Source organism: Rhinolophus ferrumequinum, chromosome 14, assembly GCF_004115265.2.
Source record: "Rhinolophus ferrumequinum isolate MPI-CBG mRhiFer1 chromosome 14, mRhiFer1_v1.p, whole genome shotgun sequence".
Classification (NCBI taxonomy): Eukaryota; Metazoa; Chordata; class Mammalia; order Chiroptera; family Rhinolophidae; genus Rhinolophus; species Rhinolophus ferrumequinum.
In genome coordinates, this window is record NC_046297.1 from 57,937,244 (window position 1) to 57,959,071 (window position 21,828).

The 21,828-nt window shown below is 38.7% G+C and overlaps 1 protein-coding gene across 8 annotated transcripts in view; it reads right to left on the reverse strand.

Moving 5' to 3' along the window:
* Window positions 1-21,828, reverse strand: part of ENPP2 (ectonucleotide pyrophosphatase/phosphodiesterase 2) — a 98,336-nt gene that overhangs the window by 27,983 nt on the left and 48,525 nt on the right. For 5 of the 8 annotated variants that reach the window (XM_033126070.1, XM_033126074.1, XM_033126072.1 and 2 more), the window contains exons 9-14: window positions 18,411-18,466; window positions 13,450-13,515; window positions 12,688-12,760; window positions 7,902-8,057; window positions 5,773-5,881; window positions 2,771-2,896 (exon numbers count right to left, since the gene is read on the reverse strand). In XM_033126070.1, the coding sequence (XP_032981961.1) occupies window positions 2,771-2,896; window positions 5,773-5,881; window positions 7,902-8,057; window positions 12,688-12,760; window positions 13,450-13,515; window positions 18,411-18,466 (586 nt within the window). The remainder of the gene's footprint in view (window positions 1-2,770; window positions 2,897-5,772; window positions 5,882-7,901; window positions 8,058-12,687; window positions 12,761-13,449; window positions 13,516-18,410; window positions 18,467-21,828) is intronic. The other 3 variants (XM_033126076.1, XM_033126077.1, XM_033126075.1) reach the window with 1 other exon arrangement.

A 21,828-nucleotide genomic window follows, 5' to 3' on the forward strand; every position in this document is an offset into this window, starting at 1 on the left:
TGGATGGGATTATGTTATCTGAAGGTCCCCTTTCGGGGGGTGTGGGGAGAAAGAGGAGATTGTAGGTTGGTTGGATTTTGTTTTGTTTTTCCAAAAATTTGCTTTAGTATGTTATTATAGAATCAGCAGAAAAGGAAAGCAGAGTTCAGAAGAGATACCAACTGTGGAGATGCAGCCCTCCCTGGAATATAAACATCGGTGAAGCCGGTCATGTCTGTGTCCTTTCCTGCCATATCCCCAGGGCCTGTGCATAGTAGGCACTCAATAAATGTTTGTTGATAAATAGAAATTTGTTGAAAATGCACGAATAAGTTTGCCTTCCAGTATAAATGTGCACAATTCGAAGACGATTTTCAGAATCTTAGTTCTAAAGCTGTGCCACCCAATGCTAAAATGTGGGTTTCATTCTACTTAACTTGGGGTTAAATGTCAATTGCATATTTTCATGGAAAGAAAATAAGTACACCTGGGCCGCGTAATGATGTTTCAGTCAATGACGGGCCGCCTATATGACGGTGGTAGACATACAGCCCAGCTATGTACTAGACTACACTCTCTAGGCTTATGTAAGTGCACCCTGTGATGGTCACACAAGGACAAAATCGCCTAGGGACACATTTCTCAGAACGTATCCCCATCATTAAGCAGCGCGTGACTGTAATAATGGTAGCAATAATGGTTAACCCAAATTGTGTACACACACGTGTATAGTCGATCGGTAAGAGCTTTCCAGGCACTTTCTCTCTGGTCATTCACAACAACTCTGGGAAGTAGGTGCTAGAATCCTCCCCAAGCCTATGGGCATTTAAAAGTTCGGGGTGCTGACACCCCAGGACCCCAGCACTCTGATTGAGCAAGCTGTGCTTTGAACTTCTACACTCTGTGGCCTCACACACCACAGTCTTCAAAAGGACCAAAGAGAGTAACATCAGGTTCTTCAATATTGAATAGTAATAAAGAGCGTGGGGCAATCTCGTGCTGAGACCAATCCCAGAGAACTACTAGGAAGTAACCAAGGCCTGGGTCCATGTGTGGGACACCGGTCCATCAGTTCTGAAGTGCTTGGTCCTCTCATGCTAACAGGTCCCATGACGCATGAGAGTAAGAGGCCCCCACCACAAGGGTAGTGGTTAAGAACCAGAGAATCTGGGCTTAAATCTTAGCTCTGCCACTTACTTACTAGTTGTCATACTTTGAGCTAGTGCCTTCACCTCTCTCTTTAGCCTTGATCTCTTCTGTTTCTAAGAGGGGATAATAACACGTATCACACAGGGCTTTGGGGAGGATTAAATAGGATGGTGTGTATATACCTAGCTGAAATAGCGATGGAACCAAGACATCATCGTCATAAGTAAATTTATCTAGCGTTGACTATGTATAAACATGAATCGAAGTGATATGCAATGCTCCATTTACTCTTCCCCACTATCCTTATTTTATGGATGAGGAAACCAAGGCCCAGAGTGTTGAACAGCTCCCCCAAAGTCCCAGCGAGCACCTGGCTGAGCTGGGGTTTGAACCCGGACATCCTGCACCACTGTCTGTGCTCTTCACCACCCGATCTAAGGTCTTTCACAAAATCAAATCACATACACAAAGTGTTTTATAAAGTACAAAACATTTCATTATTTTGTAGTTATTATTTCATTGGCCCAAGGGAAGTGTTTCTTCCCCCCAAAACAACCTCCCCATTACATTTCCTGATATCTGACATACCTTTCAGAATAGACAAACGCTTTCTCGCAGAAGCCCTAAAATGCAAAACTAAATCAAGAGGTGCCATAGGCGCTTGCAGTCTGTCTCTGGCAAGGGAGGTGCCCATCTCAAGTGGGCAGAGAAGGAAGGGCATGGAGGACAGAAGGAACATCAAACAGACAAGGCAGAAACACTGATGTTTTGTTTACTTTGCAGCGTTGCCTGGAGCTGACCTTGGAACATTTCCCATTTGTGTTGACTCAGGAACGAAGTTGGGGAAAAACTTAATTTTCCAAAGCTTTACGCTTGGTGCCAATGGTTTCTTATTCCCAAGGCTAAAAACTCTAAAGCATTTTCCCCCCCAAAATGCAGCATGTCTCCAATAGTTTTATATGGACCTCTCTCAAAAGCTAGGTGGGCAGCCCCTAAAGCATGTTCGTCCATAAATTCGAGTTCTTCTCAGGGGGATCTTATAACCTGAGTGTGTAAAGCATAAGTGATAAAATTATTCTTGTTTATTTCTACTCGTTCAAAACAGCTGCCACTTCACAAGGGCTTAATAGTTCCTCTTCCTGGGTTCTGTCAATCACTTTTATAAAGGTAAAGAGTCCCCTTCAACTGGACACCTAAAAACATTCAGGGATATGAGTGTGGCTCTGCCAGCCCTGTCACGGACTCCCTAGCTTCAGCTAAAGAGCTAGCTGGAACATCTTGTTGAAAAGTTCTTCTCATATAAACAAGAGTTTATGGTTATACACATGTCTCAAATTAAGTGTGTTTTCTACATGATAAAAACAACAGCAAATATTTATACAATGCTACCGTGTGCCAGGAATCACTCTACGTGGTATAAATCCATTTTCACAACCCTACGGGGTAGCTGTTATTATCATTCCCATTTTTCAGATGCAAAACTGAGGCTTAGAGTTTAAATGACTTCCTCAAGGTCACTTAGCTAAGAAGTTGCAGAGCTAGGATTTTTACCCAGGTATTCAGGGAAGCTTCAGAGAACAAGACCTTACCTGTTCCAGTGTATTACCACTCTAACAACTTAGTATTTTAAGAATCGACTTACATTTAGCATTATTGCTAAATTTGGATCGAATTCTTCCTAGGGTTCCAGGCACTAAAGTAATGTCATCCACATTAGTCAGATAATTGCTTAAGAACTCAGTTCTATCACATGTGACATCTTCCATTCCTATGAGGAAGGGGGAAAAAAGAAAAAAGGATTTTCAGGTAATCTTAGAATTAAAATCTTAACACAGACACTAAAGATAATATTCAGGCATCTCTTTAATTCGTTTTTAACAGCTTCATGCAAGGAGCTCTCTAAGTTTTTAACTTGATTTTCAATTTTTAAATGCTTCTTTATATCATCTTTTCACCAGACTTTGATTTAGTCATATTATCTTGCAGCACTAGAAGGTTGAAAATGCATCATCGCAATTATCAGTTTAAGTCATTCAGCAAGAACAGCAAGACAAAGGAAGTAACCATAATCTTAAAAAAAAAAAATCTATTTACACAGTCATTATGAAAAAGATCTATTCTTTGGGGAAAAAAAATCCTAGATTGCTTCAAACTCTTCTCAGCTGGGGGTGGTGTAAATAACTGGAATATATAGTTCCATGTCTCTTTTACAAAATGTCATTTTCCCACTCTCTCTCTCTAATGTATCTCCTGACTTGAGTACATAATCACCAGTCCTCACTCTGTCTCCACTGGTGGCCTTGGATGTTACTGACAAACAGTACTGGCAACAAGAGATGAGAAAGAAAAATGTCAGCCCCAATGACCACCCAAACTGAAAAACAAAATAAAGCTGAAAACAAGTTGTAAACAATGTAATCAGTCAAAACTGAATGCTAGCAACTAGAACACAAAAAGGGTCTAGCTAGGTAGGGAATTTTTTTAACCAATAAATATCCCTCCCCACCCAAGATTTGTTTCCTGCCCCCATCAAGGAAAATTTCTTGATCAATGTTTAAAATAAATACATAAAAACAAAAATTCAAGTGTTAGAATCCCAGACTACGAAGGCTGATAGTGACCTTTACTGTCATTTCAGAATTTAGGAGATGACATGGGAACTACGAAATTTTAATATATTGCATTGCACAATCCAATATGTGAAAATTCAAGAGGGGGAAAACAAGTGATTCTGTAAAGGATGTCCTAAGATTTTGGAATAAAGAATTATAACCCAGAGTGGCCTGAATCCAGTAAAATTCAAATTATCACCTTCTGGGAGCCCAGATTCAGAGCCTCACCTCTCTTTTTTCTTTTTTAATACAAATTGGAATGAAGAGAGAGAAAAAAAAACATATCCAAACATAGCACAGGAGTTATATACCTTGCATTTTAACATGTACACTCTCAGGAAGAAAAATAAAAACAATAAACAGCTACTGTATTCTAGCAGAATATAAACCCAGGAAGGGGAAGTCTCCAAATACATATTAATGGAAGATAGGAAAGATCTTCCATTTGTTACATTTCGAGGAAGTCACTTATGCCACCCCAATGGTGAACTATCTCTCTTGCTTTCCAAGACCATCTGTGATGTGCTTCTGACACATCATTCCCCCTTCACCCTGCAGACTGTGTAGGTGGCGCTAGTGTTCTCATCCTACAGATTGAGGGGGCTGAGACGTGGAGATGTCACATAACGTATACCATGGCAAATGGCTCTTAAGTGGAGCAGTGCAACTTGAATTCTACTGTAACTCCTTCTTACTCCAAAGCCCAGGCTCTGAAACACTAGACCATACTACCTTTTAGTTAAGAGATGCTGTGGCTTACCAAAACCAAAGCGGTCTACACATCTCAGAAGCCTACATACTAGCAAGGCAAGCTTTTAATCTACCTATGCAAGACTTTTACAATGCTCCAACATGTGACTCATTGGGACCCATCTACTTCTTAGACATCTGGCTTCAACCTGTGACCAACTGCTCTTGACCCCTCTGGGCAACTTCAATTGAATCAGCTGTGCCACATGCTCCAAATTTTTGTCCTATCTGCAGCTCTGCACCAAGTCAGACTCACGGAGCATGATTTTGCAGCCAGTCAAATTTAGTCCTTGCAAAAGAGCAAGGTAGTCCCACAGCTTTAAAAATAAATAAATAAAAGAGAAAGAAAAGGAAAGATAAACAAAACAAAAAAAAACTTCTCATAGCTATTCTGGAACATTCTGGAAAGAAAAGTTCAAGTCCAGAGCAGAGCTTTCACTAGGGAGATTTGCCTGTTGTTCTTAACAGAACTACCAGAGTCAATCAATTTCCCTCTTCCAAATTCTCTCCTGGAAGGGAGCAGCCCCATATTCCAGAGTCACTATTTCAATTTGATAATTCTGGAATGCAGGAGGCACTCTCTGAAACTCCGTCTGAGTACTTGTGAAACAGGAATGCTCTCTGAGGGCCCCCTCCAGCTCTATCATCATATAATGCTACGACTCTGTTGATCACCTCAAAAACGGGGTCATGAATTTTTCTACTTTATACAATGATTTAGAAAAACTGCTTCCTCAACTGCTTTTTCCTCTCTGTAACTACGGAAGCAGGATCCTCTGGTTTTCATCTTGAATTCTCTCTGTGAATGCAGGGAAGTAATTTTGCTCATATGCCAGAAAGAAAATCCTATGTCTCCACCTCCTTATCATATTTAGGTTTATTGTTAGCCACATAAACTCTGTGGGTGCCTTTTGGGGATGTGGCTATCAGGGATGGGGTATTATTACCTGGTACATTGTGTTCGCAGAGGAAGTTATGAATATCACAAGCAAATAGTCTATAACACTTTAATAAGAGACAGATTTTGTGTAGAAAGGCTTTTCCTGCAAAGAATAGGAAGATACAGGAAGTCCCTGGTTTTGTTCAAAATGAACTCAGCATCACTTCAGGTGATCTTACAGTTTTGAGTAATGGATTGATCTCTTTCTCTATCCAGAAGTCAAGGGGTAGGACGTGAAGAACACAACCTGGGATTCTGAGGGGAAAGAGGTCCTTTCCTCAACATCATCAGAAATATTACCTATGAATCTATCCTATTAGCAAAGAAGAAACAAAGCTTTACCATGGTCTCCAACAAAGATGACATTTACACAGCGATGCAGCTTTAGTTGTTTCAATCCATCCATTAATTGCCCCACTGTTTTGTCAATTTCCCTCAGAGGATTTGTCATCTGGAAAAAGGAGCAAATTAGTTCCTGCAGATTTTTTTTTTGTTCACTTTCCCACAGATCTTCTACTCCTAGAACATTCTGGAAAGAAAACTTCAGGCCCAGAGGCAGAGCTTTGTCTAGGGAGATTTCCCTGCCATTCTTAATGGAAATATGGCCTAAGCATTTTTATTTATATTCTTTTAGGAGCATAAAACCACTCCTCATCCAATCCCCTTCAAGATACTTTGATATAAAAATTATCAGAAATATTAAGAGCAATTTAAAAAAAAGGTTTTTTTAGAGACAAAATGGCCTTTCTAATGTAACAATGGTCTTTAAATCCAAGAATTTTGAGACTGAGCAGAAAGTCAAATGGATCACTTAAGTCTCTTGTTCCCTAGGTGAAGTCACATTAGGCTTTGAACCATGGCAAGAAGATGGAGGCTAAGTGAATCAAAAGCAGTCCGGAGGTTAAAAGGTAACCTTCACTGGATGTTAAATTAGGACATCATTAACACAATGCAATGCATCTAATGTTCCAAATAACTTAACTGTCAATTCTGAGAACAATAGATTCTTAATAGAAGACCCTCTTCTGAGAAACAAGCTACTGCTTCTCAATTCAGTCCCCTTCAAGCTGATTTTGAATAAAATAAGAATCTATAAGAGTCCTAACAAACAGAAGTGAACCACTGAACTTGTTCTAGAAGATTTCTTATTTAGCCTAATGAAAAACGAAAACTCGGTTCTCTGAAGAACATTTCCAAAGTCTAAGAAACATAATCCATCTCTCATTTTTTTTTTGCTTCAACTGCAAGTTTCTAACAGCATGAATTCTCCCATATACTAGGGACCTCCCCTCTCACTCTCATCTCTGTCCATTGGAAAGATTTTCAGGAAACATCAGATAAAGACTTAACAGTACTTTAGATGAATTTTACAATTTAGCTACAATTACACACATACACCCAAGAAGACTGAGATAAGAACAGAAGGGATCTGCATATCATTTTTCATTCAGACACATAATATTATCTCTCATTAGCATCTTCTCAGATGACTCAAAACCTTTCCTCAGATCAAGTCATCAGTAAAGACAGTTGTAAACTTATTTTTCTTCATGTCAGAGGTCAGTATTTCAAATTCTATCCCAAAGAGGAAATCACAAGTGAAAGTTTCAGAATGATCGATGCAGCATAATCTGAAGAGACTAACAGATGAAGGACTAAGTGGTATTTCCTTCTGAGAAAACACTGCTCTCCTCTAAGACCTTTGCCTAGACAAAGAAATACCAAATACACAACATATATCAATCCTTAACAATGACTTATTTTCCTTTACTAAACAAGATAACTCAGGTAAAATCCTTAACCTTCTTCTTAGTGATTCGTTCAGACAATCATAAATAAGATCGTGCCTTAGAGGTATCTGAAGGTTTTGAGAAAATTAACAACCTAGAGGCTGGTCTGAATATACTGGAAAGACTAGACATTACTCATTATCTCTATTTGAAAGCACACACAACTCCATCTACCGACTGTTTCCTCTTTCTTCTGTCTCAGCTATCCCCTTGTCTATAATCTAAGACCTTTTCTGAATTCTGAAGGTACTGACCACAATTTCAAGCCAATTTTCTATTGAGTTCTAATCTACATTATTGTTGAGGATTCCCCCAGCTAGCTTGCTTAGTTGTACTTGCAAGAACCAAGGCTATAAACCATTGTAACAAATTCTGTGCACACATGCAAGCAAAGCCCATGGCCTCCTTTACAGTCAGTCACTCAAGCCTATGAATCCTAGTTGTAGGATAATTGACTCTAAAGAAAGTAGAAGCCTCTTTTGTCCTGTCTCGCTGAATGTTCAGGAGCTCTTCACATCAGTGTTACCCTCTGAAGTATCCAATTCTTCCGGACTTCAAAGCCAAGGATGAAGCGCCAGAGTTTTTCTGAAACTTAGTCAGCTGATTTTCGAACCAAGGCACTGAAGGGAACCTTCAACACACCTGCCCGCCACAAAGCTTTGGAACAATAGATAAACTTACTTTGTCCTGACGAGTTTCCACGGCATAATGATCCATCCTATGTAATTTTCTTCTTCTTTTCTTTGGAGGAGCAACTGGTCTTTCCTGTCTCCTCTTAGGGGTAACCTTCCTCTTAGGTCTCTTAGCCGGAGGAAGAGGTAAGCCATAACTACTCTCCTGTACTGGCGGAGAGAGATGTCGGGACTCAGAAGTCGTCTGTCCCTCTGGGTCACAGAACAAAGCTCACACTTTGCCATCTGGGGTCAGCAGAGTCTTAGTTGGAAAAACTAAGGCTCCTTAAGTGAGGAAAAAGTGGGTATGAGATATTATTCAGGGGTCTCTATAGAGAGAAGCCCGCTAAATTGATCACGATGCTGCTGCCAGCGTCTTCACTGAGAACAAGAATATAACTTAAGAGGATCTAGTCAAGAAGGTTTCTTTGGGCTGAGGAGACTATGGGTACATCTGAAGGTGACATAGAGTTCTGCATTCCATAATTTTTGCATTAGGGAGAGACTGGTCCTTGGTTATGAAACGCTAGCCATTTATACAGTACTAGCTGAAAACTAAATAGATTATTAGCCACTTGGTCATTTCAAGATAACAGTGGGATCCATGTGGGTGGTTCCAATTTAGAATCTGACAGGTATCTGTTCACACCACCAACGATATCAAAGCAACTGTCACCTTCATTGGCAAGGATCAGGAAAAATTTTACAACCAAGGATAGACTAAAACATCAATAATAAGCCATCCTCCTTGGTCATCAATGTACTTCCACAAATCAGGACTTTCAGCAGGAGAGAAAATATGTCACTGATAATTTAGGTTTCCAGTACAGGGCAGCTCTAAGCCATGAGATAACCATAAATAGAACTTTGAAAAAATTCTCTTGTAACATAAGGTAACAAAGTCATGGAGATCGCTTCCTCTTAGTATACATATCAAGAAAAGAGTCTACTTGCATTCTTTCTATCAGAAACCCCATGTTGGGAGGAAGGGAGGAGTGGTAGTACTACGCATCTTTTTATTTTTTTTTTCAATCTAGAGAGCAATACAGGCTGATACCACCTGAGTAAGGAAAACAACCTTTTGGGACTTCCCAAATGCTGGAGGTAACCAGGCCCCTGATTTGCTGATGGTGCAAAGGTGAATAAAAGCAGCAAGCTCTGCTGTCTACCTAGCTGATTTCTCTCGGTGGGACCGTCCGGAGAATCATTCAGATGCAGGAAGGGGCAGAAGGAGGGACAATGTTAGTGTATCCACAAAGGAGGCCACCTGCCATGCGGTTTCACTGTTTCCAGAGCAAGCGACTGCAAAGCCACTTCCATTTCTGTCTCATCCTCTCTCTCCGGCACAGCGATGGAAAGACACAGCCCCACAGACTCTGGTTGGGTTCTGTTGTTTTAAAAAAATGCTTCTAGTTTTAAGCAATTCTCCATAAGAAGACAAGCAAAAGGAAAAAGGGGGTTTCCCAATTCATGGTCGCCGAATACATTCAGGTAGCGCTCAAGTCTGCCCATCAGACACCCGGCCATTTGCAACAGACCTCAACATTCCCAAGACTCGGAAGGCAGGCCCTTCCGATTGCAGCAGGTTAGAGGAGCAGCGGGAGACATAGGATTTAGTCAAAATGAGTTTTCATCCAGTGATTATATTGCATGTATTTCCTTCTTCAAATGTTAGAAGTAGACGAAAGCTAAGTTTTCACTGACCAGCCATACTTTAGTCTGACTTTAGAAGATTTAGCCTGAGGTTAAAAGGATGGGAGATAGAGGGGCAAATTTCCCTGCTTTTCAGAAGGTATTTTGCCATCTGAAGGTAGTAACTAGACAGCCAAAGCTCTGCCTCTAGGCCCAGAAGAGCAGCCGAATGAGGGGTCACACAGAAAGCATAGAAGGTCAAAGAGAAAAAGATTGTGCCAAAAATCACAAGCAAGCATATTTCTCAACATTCACCATTACACTATGAAACCAGGAGCAATACACCATTTCTTGAAACTATTAGCCCAATGCTTGATCATCTAATTGAATAGCCTTTGAGAATTTCCTGGGAAAAAAAAGTACACTCAAATATTAAACTAAGAAAGTAGAACTCCAACTGTGTTCCACAGCACACAACACTTTGCTAGATTGAATCATTGCAATTAAACTTCAAATACAAGATATTTTCTCGTGAGATGGAAAGGGTAACATGGTACTGATTTTAAAAACATTATTTCAGCAAGTATAATCTTTACATGCACAATAAATGTAATGATGGATATATAGGTGTATAAACCAATAATTCTACAATAGAAGAGAGGTTTTGCTGGCTTACTTTGGTTTCGTGTTTTAAAAGTATAAACTATTTTGTTTTTATTTCAGTAAAAATAAGGTTCCTAGAACAAAATGTGAAACGGTCAAAATCTGAAAATATCCCTTGTATTACGAGAAGAAAGTGACCACGTTACCAGGTTATCATAACTGGAGATACATTCCAAGACATCTAATCAAGAATGTTATACCGAGTAGGTATGTGACAATATCCCAGTTTCAAGAAATATTAATACTAAAAAGAACACAGAATGAATACTTCCAACTCTTAGTTCATAAATACTATAGGACAAAATCAGTTCGTATATTTATGAGCAGACCTAAGTATAGAACTATCATTACAGCAAATTAAAGCATCCTATATTATACTTCATTTATCATTCCTTAGCACTTTAAAAAAAAGTTTTAGTTTATTTTTATGTGTTAACAGTTTTGTAAATTTTTCAATTACAGTTGACATTCAATATTATATAAATGTCTAACCACTATGCTGTAGAGCTGAAACTAATATAATATTGAATATCAACTGTAATAGTCTATTTGTTGATTAAAACACACAAACACTTTCAACTAATTATAACTGAACTACACCTGTTAGAAATGCAGAAATGCTCATCGATAAAGAACATTTAATGCCGAGCCATATAACTTTTAAGGGAATGAGGATTGTAAGAGCTGTACCTCATCTGTATTGTAAAAAGCCAACTTTGACATAAAGAAAATGCTCTGTATGACATGAATAGTTATTTACTGACAACTCTGCTTATCTCCTGGATGGAAGGTGGCTTAAATGGTTCTCTGGGAAGAACTCTGGGCTGGGAGTCAGAAGTTCGGAGGTCCTATCTGTAAGTTCATTAACCAGACAAGCAATTCGAACATCCCCTACCTCTTTGGTTATCAGCCTCCTGCTTTTAAAAAAATGGTTATACTACGTTGCCCCAAAACTCCTTATTTTGCCTATGCCATGGGGCTTATTAGGGGGATATTAATATTCATGCAAAGCTGAACCTTTGAGTAGAGCACATGGAACTGCTTAGAGATTTTTGTTTTCCTTTTTCTTTTTTTTAACATTTTAATAATGTGGTTCCTTTTGTTCACTTTAATCTCAAAGAAAGTCATCCTAAAGATAAACCAGCCACGCTTGCTCTGGCAAGAGTAAGATTTGTGTTTCATGCATGCAGATGTTTATCTCATTTTATCATTTGTGTTCCATAATCATGCAACACTGGTTAAACATCAAAGGGAGAGGAAAAAGAGCATCAGACTTATATGACTTCGATGATTTAAGGCACACTAAGAATGGTTTTAAATAGCCATTAGTTTCCAGGGCTTACAAAAATCACCACTGGATTAATGTTAAAGCATTCAGACAAAAATCCTTATGGCTCCTTGGTGTTTACTGCCTTTGTTTAAACATGCTCCATTGCACTCAAAAATACTTAAACCAAGTATTATCTGTATAATACTTATCTGTATTTCCTACTCATCCTTATGCGGAATACAATGACTGAATTATAGCCAACAGTGTTGTCGTGGCCTGTTAGGGAATTGGAGGCGATTTCCATCAACAAAGAGTTTTTCAAATTATTTCTAATCCAGAATCAAGTTTTATTAGGTTGCTGTAGATCTCCCCACCCTAATAAGAGTGGTGGAAAATATGTAAAATATTAAGAGGTTTGGATTTACAAATTCCATAGTATTTTAAAATCACACCAAAATGCTGGGAAGATTTCCGTCTCTAAATGAAAGAGGGACATAATAAAACATTACCATCCCTTTCCTGGGCTGAATTTGAAGTTCCATTGGATACTACCTTACAAACAGATTGTCTTCTACAAGATTCCTTAGTGTTTGAGAAAGGGTGCCACACTGCTCTGCTAAACAGATTCATTCTACACTGTATTTCTCTCAGTTCAGAATTCATTTCACTTTTTGGGGGGTGATGGCTATGTTCATACTCTTGATTGTGGTGATGGTTTCACAGGTATGTACCTATGTCAAAATTTATCAAATAAAAAAGTGTCCATTGCTATACCATGCCCCGTTAACTGTATCTGCTAAGGCTATTAGCGCTACTTAGCTGACCTACTCTGTCAGAATCATCTTAAGGGAGCTGAAAGTCAGTTCAGTGTTTTGTATTGCAGGTGTCATCTCCAGACTCCTTTCCATTCCTATCCCAGGGATGGCCAATGCCAACGCTGCCGGATCCTTCACCCTTTGACTGATGCCTGCAGGGCTAGACTGTACTCTCTCATGGACACCAACTTTAGGATAAATATGAGTATCAAATCAGTTGGAAATGAAATTCCTGTAAGAGAAACAAGTATGTTGAAGATTTATAAAAACACTTTTAGTCTTGCAATTCTTTTACTATGTATAAACCTCGCAGATACGTACACCTCAAGAGATTTTGTACACTTGATGAAATAAGGTCAGTAGATCAGGTAGCCCAGGGACACAGGTTCTCCTCAGGTGGGGGAGAAGCTACTAACCTCTGGGCCAAAAGGGCCATATTTGTGTCCAGAGAAATCAGGTTGCTCGGAATAGAAGGCATACACTGAAGGCCTACGAGAAAATTGGCAGGTTCAGAATATCCCCCAAACCACACACAACAAAGAATACCAGTATCCCTACACATTAAAAAAAAAAAAAAAATCTTCTCAAATCAAGATAATTAATCTACCAACCACTATAGTCTTACCATGGAAAAACTCTTCTGGTTTTTGTTTTGGTTGTTTCTTTCTATTGCATCCGCCTCCCACACACAGACCGCCCCCACTGTGGCAACTGCCTGGTACCATCTTCAGGAATCAAAAGTCACAAAGAAAAATCTGAACACACTCAGTCAGGTCTTCGACCCTCAAAATAATAGAGCACAGTGACCATTCACCCGGGCTATGCAATCTGCTGCCTGAGAGAACAATTCCATTAAAGAGAAAAATCAGTCTTAATGCTTCCCCGTCCTTGGGATGCTGTTGGTTCATTTATCAAAGCCAGGAACTCCCTTAAACTCTGCTGTAGTGGCCAGAATTAACAGCTGTAGTAATCCACGGAATGAAATGGTCCTCAATCACATATGTCCATTACATCCTTCTTAGGGAAGTAACGCTTAAGGCTAAGAACCACAAAACTTAATACTACTGAACCTTGGTTATACTTCTATTTCACAGTGTATCTAGTTTTTCACCCAATTCTAAGCTAAGATGAAAATATACTGAAAAAAGAAAGAAAGTCAGGGAGAGGGAAACAAATACCTTTCATTGTCTGGCAGGGTCAGCCACTGCAGTATTGTCAATATTCTCCGCTCGTGAGGGATGACCCTGGAGGGTAATAACAAGCAAAGCATGATGGGAGGTTGCTTTTCCACAAACTCCAGCCTGATGAGCGCTTGCTCTTACACCCAGGCCAACTGCTCTCTATTTACCACCATCTGTTTTCACTTCATATAAGGGCCTCTTGAATCAGTGTTTAAACTTCCATTTCCATTTGCAACATATTATATTGCTCAACCTCTGCCACAGAGGATAAGACTGGAAACTCTGATTCACAGTCAAATGAGGAAAAGACCCCAGGCTCACAATCATTGCCATTTACTGGGTAAAGCTATTAGCTATGGCCACAGAGGGACCAGGATTTACAACCCCAATCTGCTTCTTGCAGGTGTTGTGACCTCTCTTGACCTTTAAGCCTCTTTCACCTCTCTCAGCCTCAGTTTACTCATCAGTAAAAGAAGGATAACAAGGCACACTGAACTTCTCGGTTGTAGGGATGAAATGAGACAAAACAGGCAAAGGGGATGTATAGTGTTAGTACACAGTAAATGCTAAAAGAAAAACATCGTATTTTTATTAATGATCAGAATTAGTTGTCATTCTGTCTCTAGCTAAATGTCTTTAGAAACATGATTTAATCCGAAACTTACATTCCTCCTTTATAAATAAGGGGTTTAGAAAGGTATTCTTGAAATTCTCTTCCAGCTCTATAAAAATCTATCAGGAATGGGTACATATAATTATGTGACTGACAAAAAGGGTATAATCTTCATCCACAATGACTTTTGTGTTTAAATCTCATTCTTCCGTTGAAAATATAATTACCCTAAATCTGGTATTCACTTTAAGAGCTCTTGCTAACACGATAGCACTGTATCCTGGGCTGAGTTATGTTAAGATGCTCCAAAGCTGAGTGATGTCTTTATTTATAGAGCAATTTGCTTAATTCTTTCCTAACAAGGAGCACAACAGGCTTTTCTGCTCCCCCAACCAAGACTAGGCATTACAGCATGTTTATGATGAATTCCATCTAAAGTCCAAGTTTACTTGTGGTTAGTAAAAATTATTGTGGCCTAGTAAAAACTATGGCATCTGCGCAATAATAATGTGTCCGTGTAGGCTCATCAACTGTAACAAATGTCCCACTCTGGTGTGGATATTGATCATGGGGGAGGCGGTGCATGTGTGGGGTCTGGGGAATATGGGAAATCTCTAACTACCGCTCAGTTTTGCTGTGAACCTAAAACTGCTCAAAAAAATAACCTCTACTAAAAATTTATCATGGGCTATTGGGTGAGCCATTTAAAAAGCCACTCTTGATGGACATGAGCAAGCGGGAACAAAGAGAAAGACAAATTTTCAGAGCCAAGGTAGAAGGCTAGAGGTGGCAAGAGCTCTAACGAAGCAGCCTTCTCTCATTCCCACCCACCCCCACTCCACACCAGCCTTTACATAGATTGTGGATTTGTTATTCCTCTGGCTCCCTCTCTGGATAAAACTATCCTCTCAGACCAGAAAATCACATTTACCATAAAGTGAGTCCTAATTTACATAGAGACCAGTGCTATTGAATACATGTGACCCCATTTATTATATCTTATCACTGAATAAGAAAGAGGCATAGCAAAGACAGGTTAATCACTTCAGGTATTTAATTCTTCAGCCTTAGAAATCTCCTGTATCTGAACAAAATAATTACATATTTTGAATTATTTCCTAATTTAAAAAAAAAAGTGAATACTGTGGCCTTTTCATTTTCTGTTACTTCACTGCCTACCTACCATCTGCTTTATTTTATGTAATTGGTGTTAAGTCACAAAAATGGACCCCAATGAACTCAGTTGATGCTAATGGAAAAATACAAGCTATTACACCCCTGAATGCTCACCCTTTAAATGCCTTCATTGGATGGGGTGCTTGACCAGCGTGGGAGGATGGGGCAGGGCAGGGAATAACAGCTCTGAGGCCAGAGTGTCTGGGTTTGAATCTTGACTGCATATGTGTTGATGATGAGACTTCGGCAAGTTACCTAACCTTTCTGTGCCTCTGCAAAATGATGACGGTAATAGTACCTATCCCATAAGGTTGTTGTAAGGATTAAAAAAGATAATACATGCAAAGCACTTAGAATAGTGCCTGGCACAGAGAAAGAGTTCAGAAAAATGTTAGCTTTTATCACTAGATACTGGATTCACAGGTCCAAAGAGATGGTGCAATCGCTCATGAAGTATTTGTTAAAAGCCTATTATGTTCAAGGCATTTGTGTGAATATAAATAGAGACAAGATACTCCTACCAAAACGACTTTCATGGAGGAGTCCACACCGTTCTGTGTGTGGAACGATAAGCAGGGGATTATCATTTTCTGGACAGGGGTCTGAGTGTGTGTGTGTGTGTGTGTGTGTGTGTGTGTGTGTGTGTAAAGACTTCAAGATGTGAATTCATCCTAAGTGTCACCTTGGGCACAACACTTTACCTCTCTAAGCCTTGGTGTTCCAATCTCAAAAATGAGGTATTGGACAAAGTGGTCCCTACACTTCCTAGGAGTTCTAGATTGTCTTTGTGTAGGTTGTGGAGCAGAAGAAATCACTTCTATAAGCATTTTTGAGGGTCAAGGGTCTTTATAAAATAACCTCAGACCAAAAAGACATGGATGGCCCTTACCCGTCAGTGTCTGAAATATAATTTCAAGTCAGCACAAACAAATCTGACAAAGGTAGAACGTATGTTCAAACGGAATGGGACATGGGGTTCATACTGCTGCTTTACCATCACTGATTGATACAGAATTTGTCACGAGACCTAGTACATTAGACATGGTCAGAAAAAAAAAAAAGGGAAAAAAGGAGGAATGGAAAAAGAAGGAATAGATGAGGTATTTAGTGATAAAGGAGAACAAATAACCTTAGGACATATATAGATATTGTCTCGTCAATGTTGAAAGAGATAGTGTGACTAAGAAAACAAATACCATTTATTGGTTGTTCTTAATGTACTAAGTATCATGTTAAGCATTTCAAAATAAGTGCACTCATTCTATCTTAACAACACCCTTCTGATGAAGATATTACCATTTCCATTCACAGATAAGGTCATCAATTTATTGAGAGATTAAATCATTTGTCCAAGGTCAGCAATCTATTAAGTGGCAGAACTTAATGCCACTTAATGCCACAGTGGCAGAACCGTGATTAAAATCAATCTAAACACTCATATATAAAGGGAATTACTGCCCTCGGACATGAACTTGACATAAAAGAATGTAATGGAGCATCAGCCAAGGATAATTTTGGAAGGAAATACTATCATTTAAAAGGCAAGAATAATTCTTGGTTGCGGAATTATCAACATAGTACAGAACTATACTAACAAGATAGCCTTCTAAGTCTATGGTTTGAATTTGGTTTTAAATTTAAAATTTTTCAGAATGTACTATGTATAGATTTCCTTGATATATATTCCATTAGATAACTGGAAGTCTGACCTTTTCTTTCTTTTTTTTTTTAAGTTATAAAAAGATATTTTTAAAAGTAAGGAAAAATAAAATGAACCCAAGTCACTTCCAAGATACAGAGATACAAGAATAATAGTCTGAGAAGCAAAGCAAACTATAGATCTCTCTGGAGCACACAAAAGCCACCTTCTTATAAGTGGTTTGAAATGAGTGGAGAAAATTGCCATTCAGAACCAGAACACTGGGCCTTTTCAATGAAACTTGCAGCAGTTTCGGGGGGTAAGGGTGGGGACTAAGTATTAATTATGTGGTTGGCTCCTCTCCATTTTGCTAGGAAGCAGGTTGTGGAGCAGAAGAAATCACTTCTATAAGCATCTATGAGGGTCAAGGGTTAAAAAAATGTAACGCATAAGATTAAATTGGTAAATCGACACGCCATTTATGTGAAACCATGTCATGTCTAACATACCCAAACTTAGTTCTCAATTCAGAAAATCTCTTGAAAAAAAAGTGGGGCATGAGGGGGGAAAACTTTTAAAGGGATACTCTGTCTTAACTGTAAATCACCAAACCCAATTTCAAGTTAGCCCTTCAAATCTGAAAAAGCTACTTTCATTCCTGACTGTGGAGAATATAGACAGAGCCATTCTGGATTAATTTAAACCTGTGATTGCTGTCAGCACACTACTATTATGGAATAGTTAGATTTTTGTTAAGGAATATGAGGAAAACATGGAAACAGCTTTAGGTGGTTTAAAAAAAAAAATGGAAAGAACATCGCAGTGGGAACAAAATCCCCATGAAAGTTGAAACAGATTCCTTTTCTTACTAAAGAGCCTTAAAAATAATCAACATGTTGACACGTTCATTAGGTAAGTCTCTTCTGTTTTATGAACACTAACTACATCACCTCTGTGAGGAAGTGGTCCCATGTTTCTAACTAGGAAAATCCTGGAGTTCAGTGGAAGAAAATAGGATAAAAACAGAGGCTTCTCCTTGTCTCTTGTCTGGAATATCCAATCTCTAGACTGCTACATCAGCCGCCTGAGACCACACTAGACTTTTAAAGTTGTAAACCCAAATAAATATAGCATGTTATCATATATTTATAGAAAGTGATAATGCAAACCACAATAAATAGTCTAAGAGAAATATACATTCCCTGGGTGGTGAGTTACCCAAAACTTATAAACAGGCACAGAAAAACCTAAAGAATGAAAAGGAGAAGAAGAGAAAAATCTTCCTTACATTCTATTAAGAAAAAATGGGGAAAAAGAGAGATGGAAGAGGAAGAAAGGGTAGGAAGAGGAGGAGGGAGGAAGGAGAGAGGACCTCTAAAAAAATAACTGGAGGATTATTTTGAACCATGAAATATTCAGAAGTTCGAGTACTTTTACATACAACTGAAATTAAACAAAATTGAATTAATGTTTCATCAATTAAATCATAACTGTAATTTTACAAACTTTGACAAAAGAAAGGGAACTTACACAGACCAGAAGAATGTCCCAGCTTTCACCCCTTGCTTTGTGGCCGTAATCCATAGCTAATGAGGAAAATATAAGAGGCTTATCACATGTTCTGGGTTTGGGTCAAAGAAGAAAATGGTTGTAAAATATATTACATCAGATATCTTTTGCTTTAACCACAACACACCATAAATTTCCCATTATTTGCAATCACTTCTTTTTTTTTTCACATCTGGAAATCAGAATCATTATTTCCATAAATGTTATTTGATACGTTCTCTGCAAAGGCGTTCAAAGGCTCTGCTATGATTCTAGTGGCATTTTTCAAACTTTTATTTCATCTCAAAAGTCTCTTCTGTACCTATGTTGTCTGATGATTGTTTTGAACATCACACTCATACGACAGCATTCGGTTCATCAAAGGACACAGGAGTTCGCCATATGTTTCCTTTACTATTGAAAACCTATGGAGGAGAACCCCAATTTGGCACACAGATGCCAGGATATGGGAACCCAGCTTTGTCTTGTTTTGTTTTAAACTAGGTGAATGAAAAGGGGGGAAAAGGGCTATTTTTCATTCTGGATTTTCCCTTGTATCGTTTCCTTAGCCTTGAGTAAATGGAATTTTAGGAAGACGTTCCTGGAATACGTTAAGGGAACCAAGTATTTCATTCAGACTTTTTAAAGATTCTTTCCAACTCATGCTATTGGGAGATAGAAGATAGGGCGGTTAAGAACCTGAGCTTAGCACCCAGATAGCTGGATGTTTAAGCCTTGCTTCTGTCATTTACCGGCCACATGGTCCTCCAGCGAGTTACTTAAGCTCTCTGTGCTTCAGTTTCCTTTAAAGTATAGATAATATTACCTAGCACATAGGATTATTCTAAGATTTAGGGAGTTCATACATTTAAAGTCCTTAAAGCAGTGTCTTAGCATTTGGTAAACACTTGATCAAGTTTCGTCTTATTATTATGCAATAATGGAAATAAATGCTGGGGGTGCCGAAAAAAAATCTATACACATGACTTTATTCATCTTTTGCTATCGGTATATTTGAGTATCACCATTGTAATACAGCTTTTTCCTTTCTTAAAATGTGTAGACATTTTTTTGGCATCGTCTGTATAATCTAGTTATCCTAGGAACATTAAAAACAGCTTAGCATGGCCAGTGTCCCATGGAACAGAAGCCTGTGAGAAGAAACCCACTCACTTTAGGAGGAAAACAGAAAGGAGAAGTGTGGCTTGTTTGTTATAAAAGCCCAAGCAAGAATGGCCTAGGATTGCAGGCACTCCCTTTTCTGGTTTCACTGCACCCAGATTTTTGAGAGTATCTTACAGACTCCAATGAAAGCCTTTATTTATTTATTTATTTATTTATTTATTTATTTATTTATCTATTTATTTATTATCAAAGGGGTACTGGGGAGGTGTGGGGGCATTGAAGAGCTTGGCCATGGTTTCAGAAAGGCCTGAGACACCTGGCCTGGTAGAGTTCTGCAAATATTCCCAGCTTCTTGTGGAGGCTGGGGTGGGGTGGGGAGCTAGAAATTCCCAGCCCCCAAAATCACAGCTGCTGCAGCTGGCACATAAGGGATGGGGCAGGAGAACATATGCTCTTTCACACCTTCTCAGATCTGTGGAGTCTGAGCTGTTAGTGTGTATCATCAGCATGGGAGGGGTGGGGTCCTCATCCCTTTGGGATGGATCAGAGATCTAAGGATCTCAGATTGTTCCAAGTACCCTGCCAGGGTTTGGTCCAGAGTATCTTTCCACTTTCTGTACAAATGCTGGCATGCCCAGGTGACCCCAGCCCAACCAGGATTCAAATGTGTCTTGGGGTTTCATGCATTCTTATTCCAGCACCTCCACGAGCAAGAAGATTCATTCAGACTAAGAGCAGGACAGCCCACAGGTGCCTCAAAACCACACCAGATCCTGGAGTGACCAGTTTCTTCTGTTCAGTAATCTAGTTCCATACTTATTTTAATTTCAGGGAAACAAGCTTAGTGTATTCCTATCCAAAACAACTTCCTAAAAAAATTGAGTTCCTTGATATTTCCAAGAAAGTTGTCCTACACAATATTTGGCAGATATGAAATGTAAGATCAATCTGGGGTTTTTCTAATGGAAAAATTTTTTTTTTTGATTGCAACTTTGTCAGATGATGACCCTGCACTTTCAAAAGTTGTGCTGGGGAAGACATGCTGATGTTGGCATTATCTGGGCAACAGGAAGCCCTGTAAATAACTTTTAGCTCAGTAACACTCAAGGAAAAGGATCACCAGAAGCGGTCTTTGCAGGGGTGTAAGGGGAGAGCATGAGGAGAGACGATGATAGAAGTGGGTGTGCTAAAACTATCACAATGACAAAATCAGGATCATTTGTTCTTTGTATTTTTCTGTTCTTCACAAAAACTTTAGGGCCAATTCACATTTTTGTTATCAGGAAAAAAAAAATCACCCAATTGTATAAAGCAATGGGAACTACAAAGACAATTTAAAGGTTCAAAATTTTTATTGCTTCCCCCAAAAAGAATTCTTCTTTTATTTCTTCTCACAAAAAAAGAAAGAAAGAAAGAAAGAAAGAAAGAAAGAAAGAAAGAAAGAAAGAAAGAAAGAAAGAAAGAAAGAAAGAAAGAAAGAAAGAAAGAAAGAAAAATTCTCTCTGTTTGTTGGTAAAAGTCATGTTGACCATACTATCGAAAAGAAAATTGGGAGCCTGGTCAGAAAAGTGTGAAAAGTGAACCAATAAGAGAGAAATTTAAAAACACATTGAAAAATCTCAAATGAAAAGACCCTAGCAGTAAGGAGGTTGATCTGTCAAGTTTAGCAAATGGTCTGAGGTTAAAGCATAAAGTTCTTAAGTTAAATCAGATCATACGCAGCTGTAAAAGTTCCTTTACACAGGTCATATGTATATATTTCAGAACTCAGGAGTTAAATCTAGTAATTACACAGAAAGAAAAAAAAAAGACATTAAACCGTTGGTCCAAAAGAAGAAAAATGAAAAGGAGCTTCTGGGGCTATAAAGAGAGAGAGAAAAAAACTAATTCCTAGTTCCTTGTTAATTCAGAGAAATGAAATTATGATTTCTCTGATTTTGGATGTAATATAAATTGCCTTAGAGATTGGTAACACAACACAGCTAAAAAAACAAAACAACAACAACAACAAAACCACTGAGCTGAGAAGACACTGGGGTTAGCCTTTCTGCCTTTATTCCCAATACTTCTTCCATTTCCCAAATTTATCTAGAGGCAGATTTCAACATTTGTGTCCTAGATGCTACATTTTAAGAAGGGGACAAATGGGAATATTATTGTACCTTCCTGATATGTTATCAGGAATAAAAATAATAATAATAATAAGTTTTCCTACTGGTACTAGAAGGATTTAAATGTGGCATACAACACTTTCTCAAATTAAGTAAAGTATGCA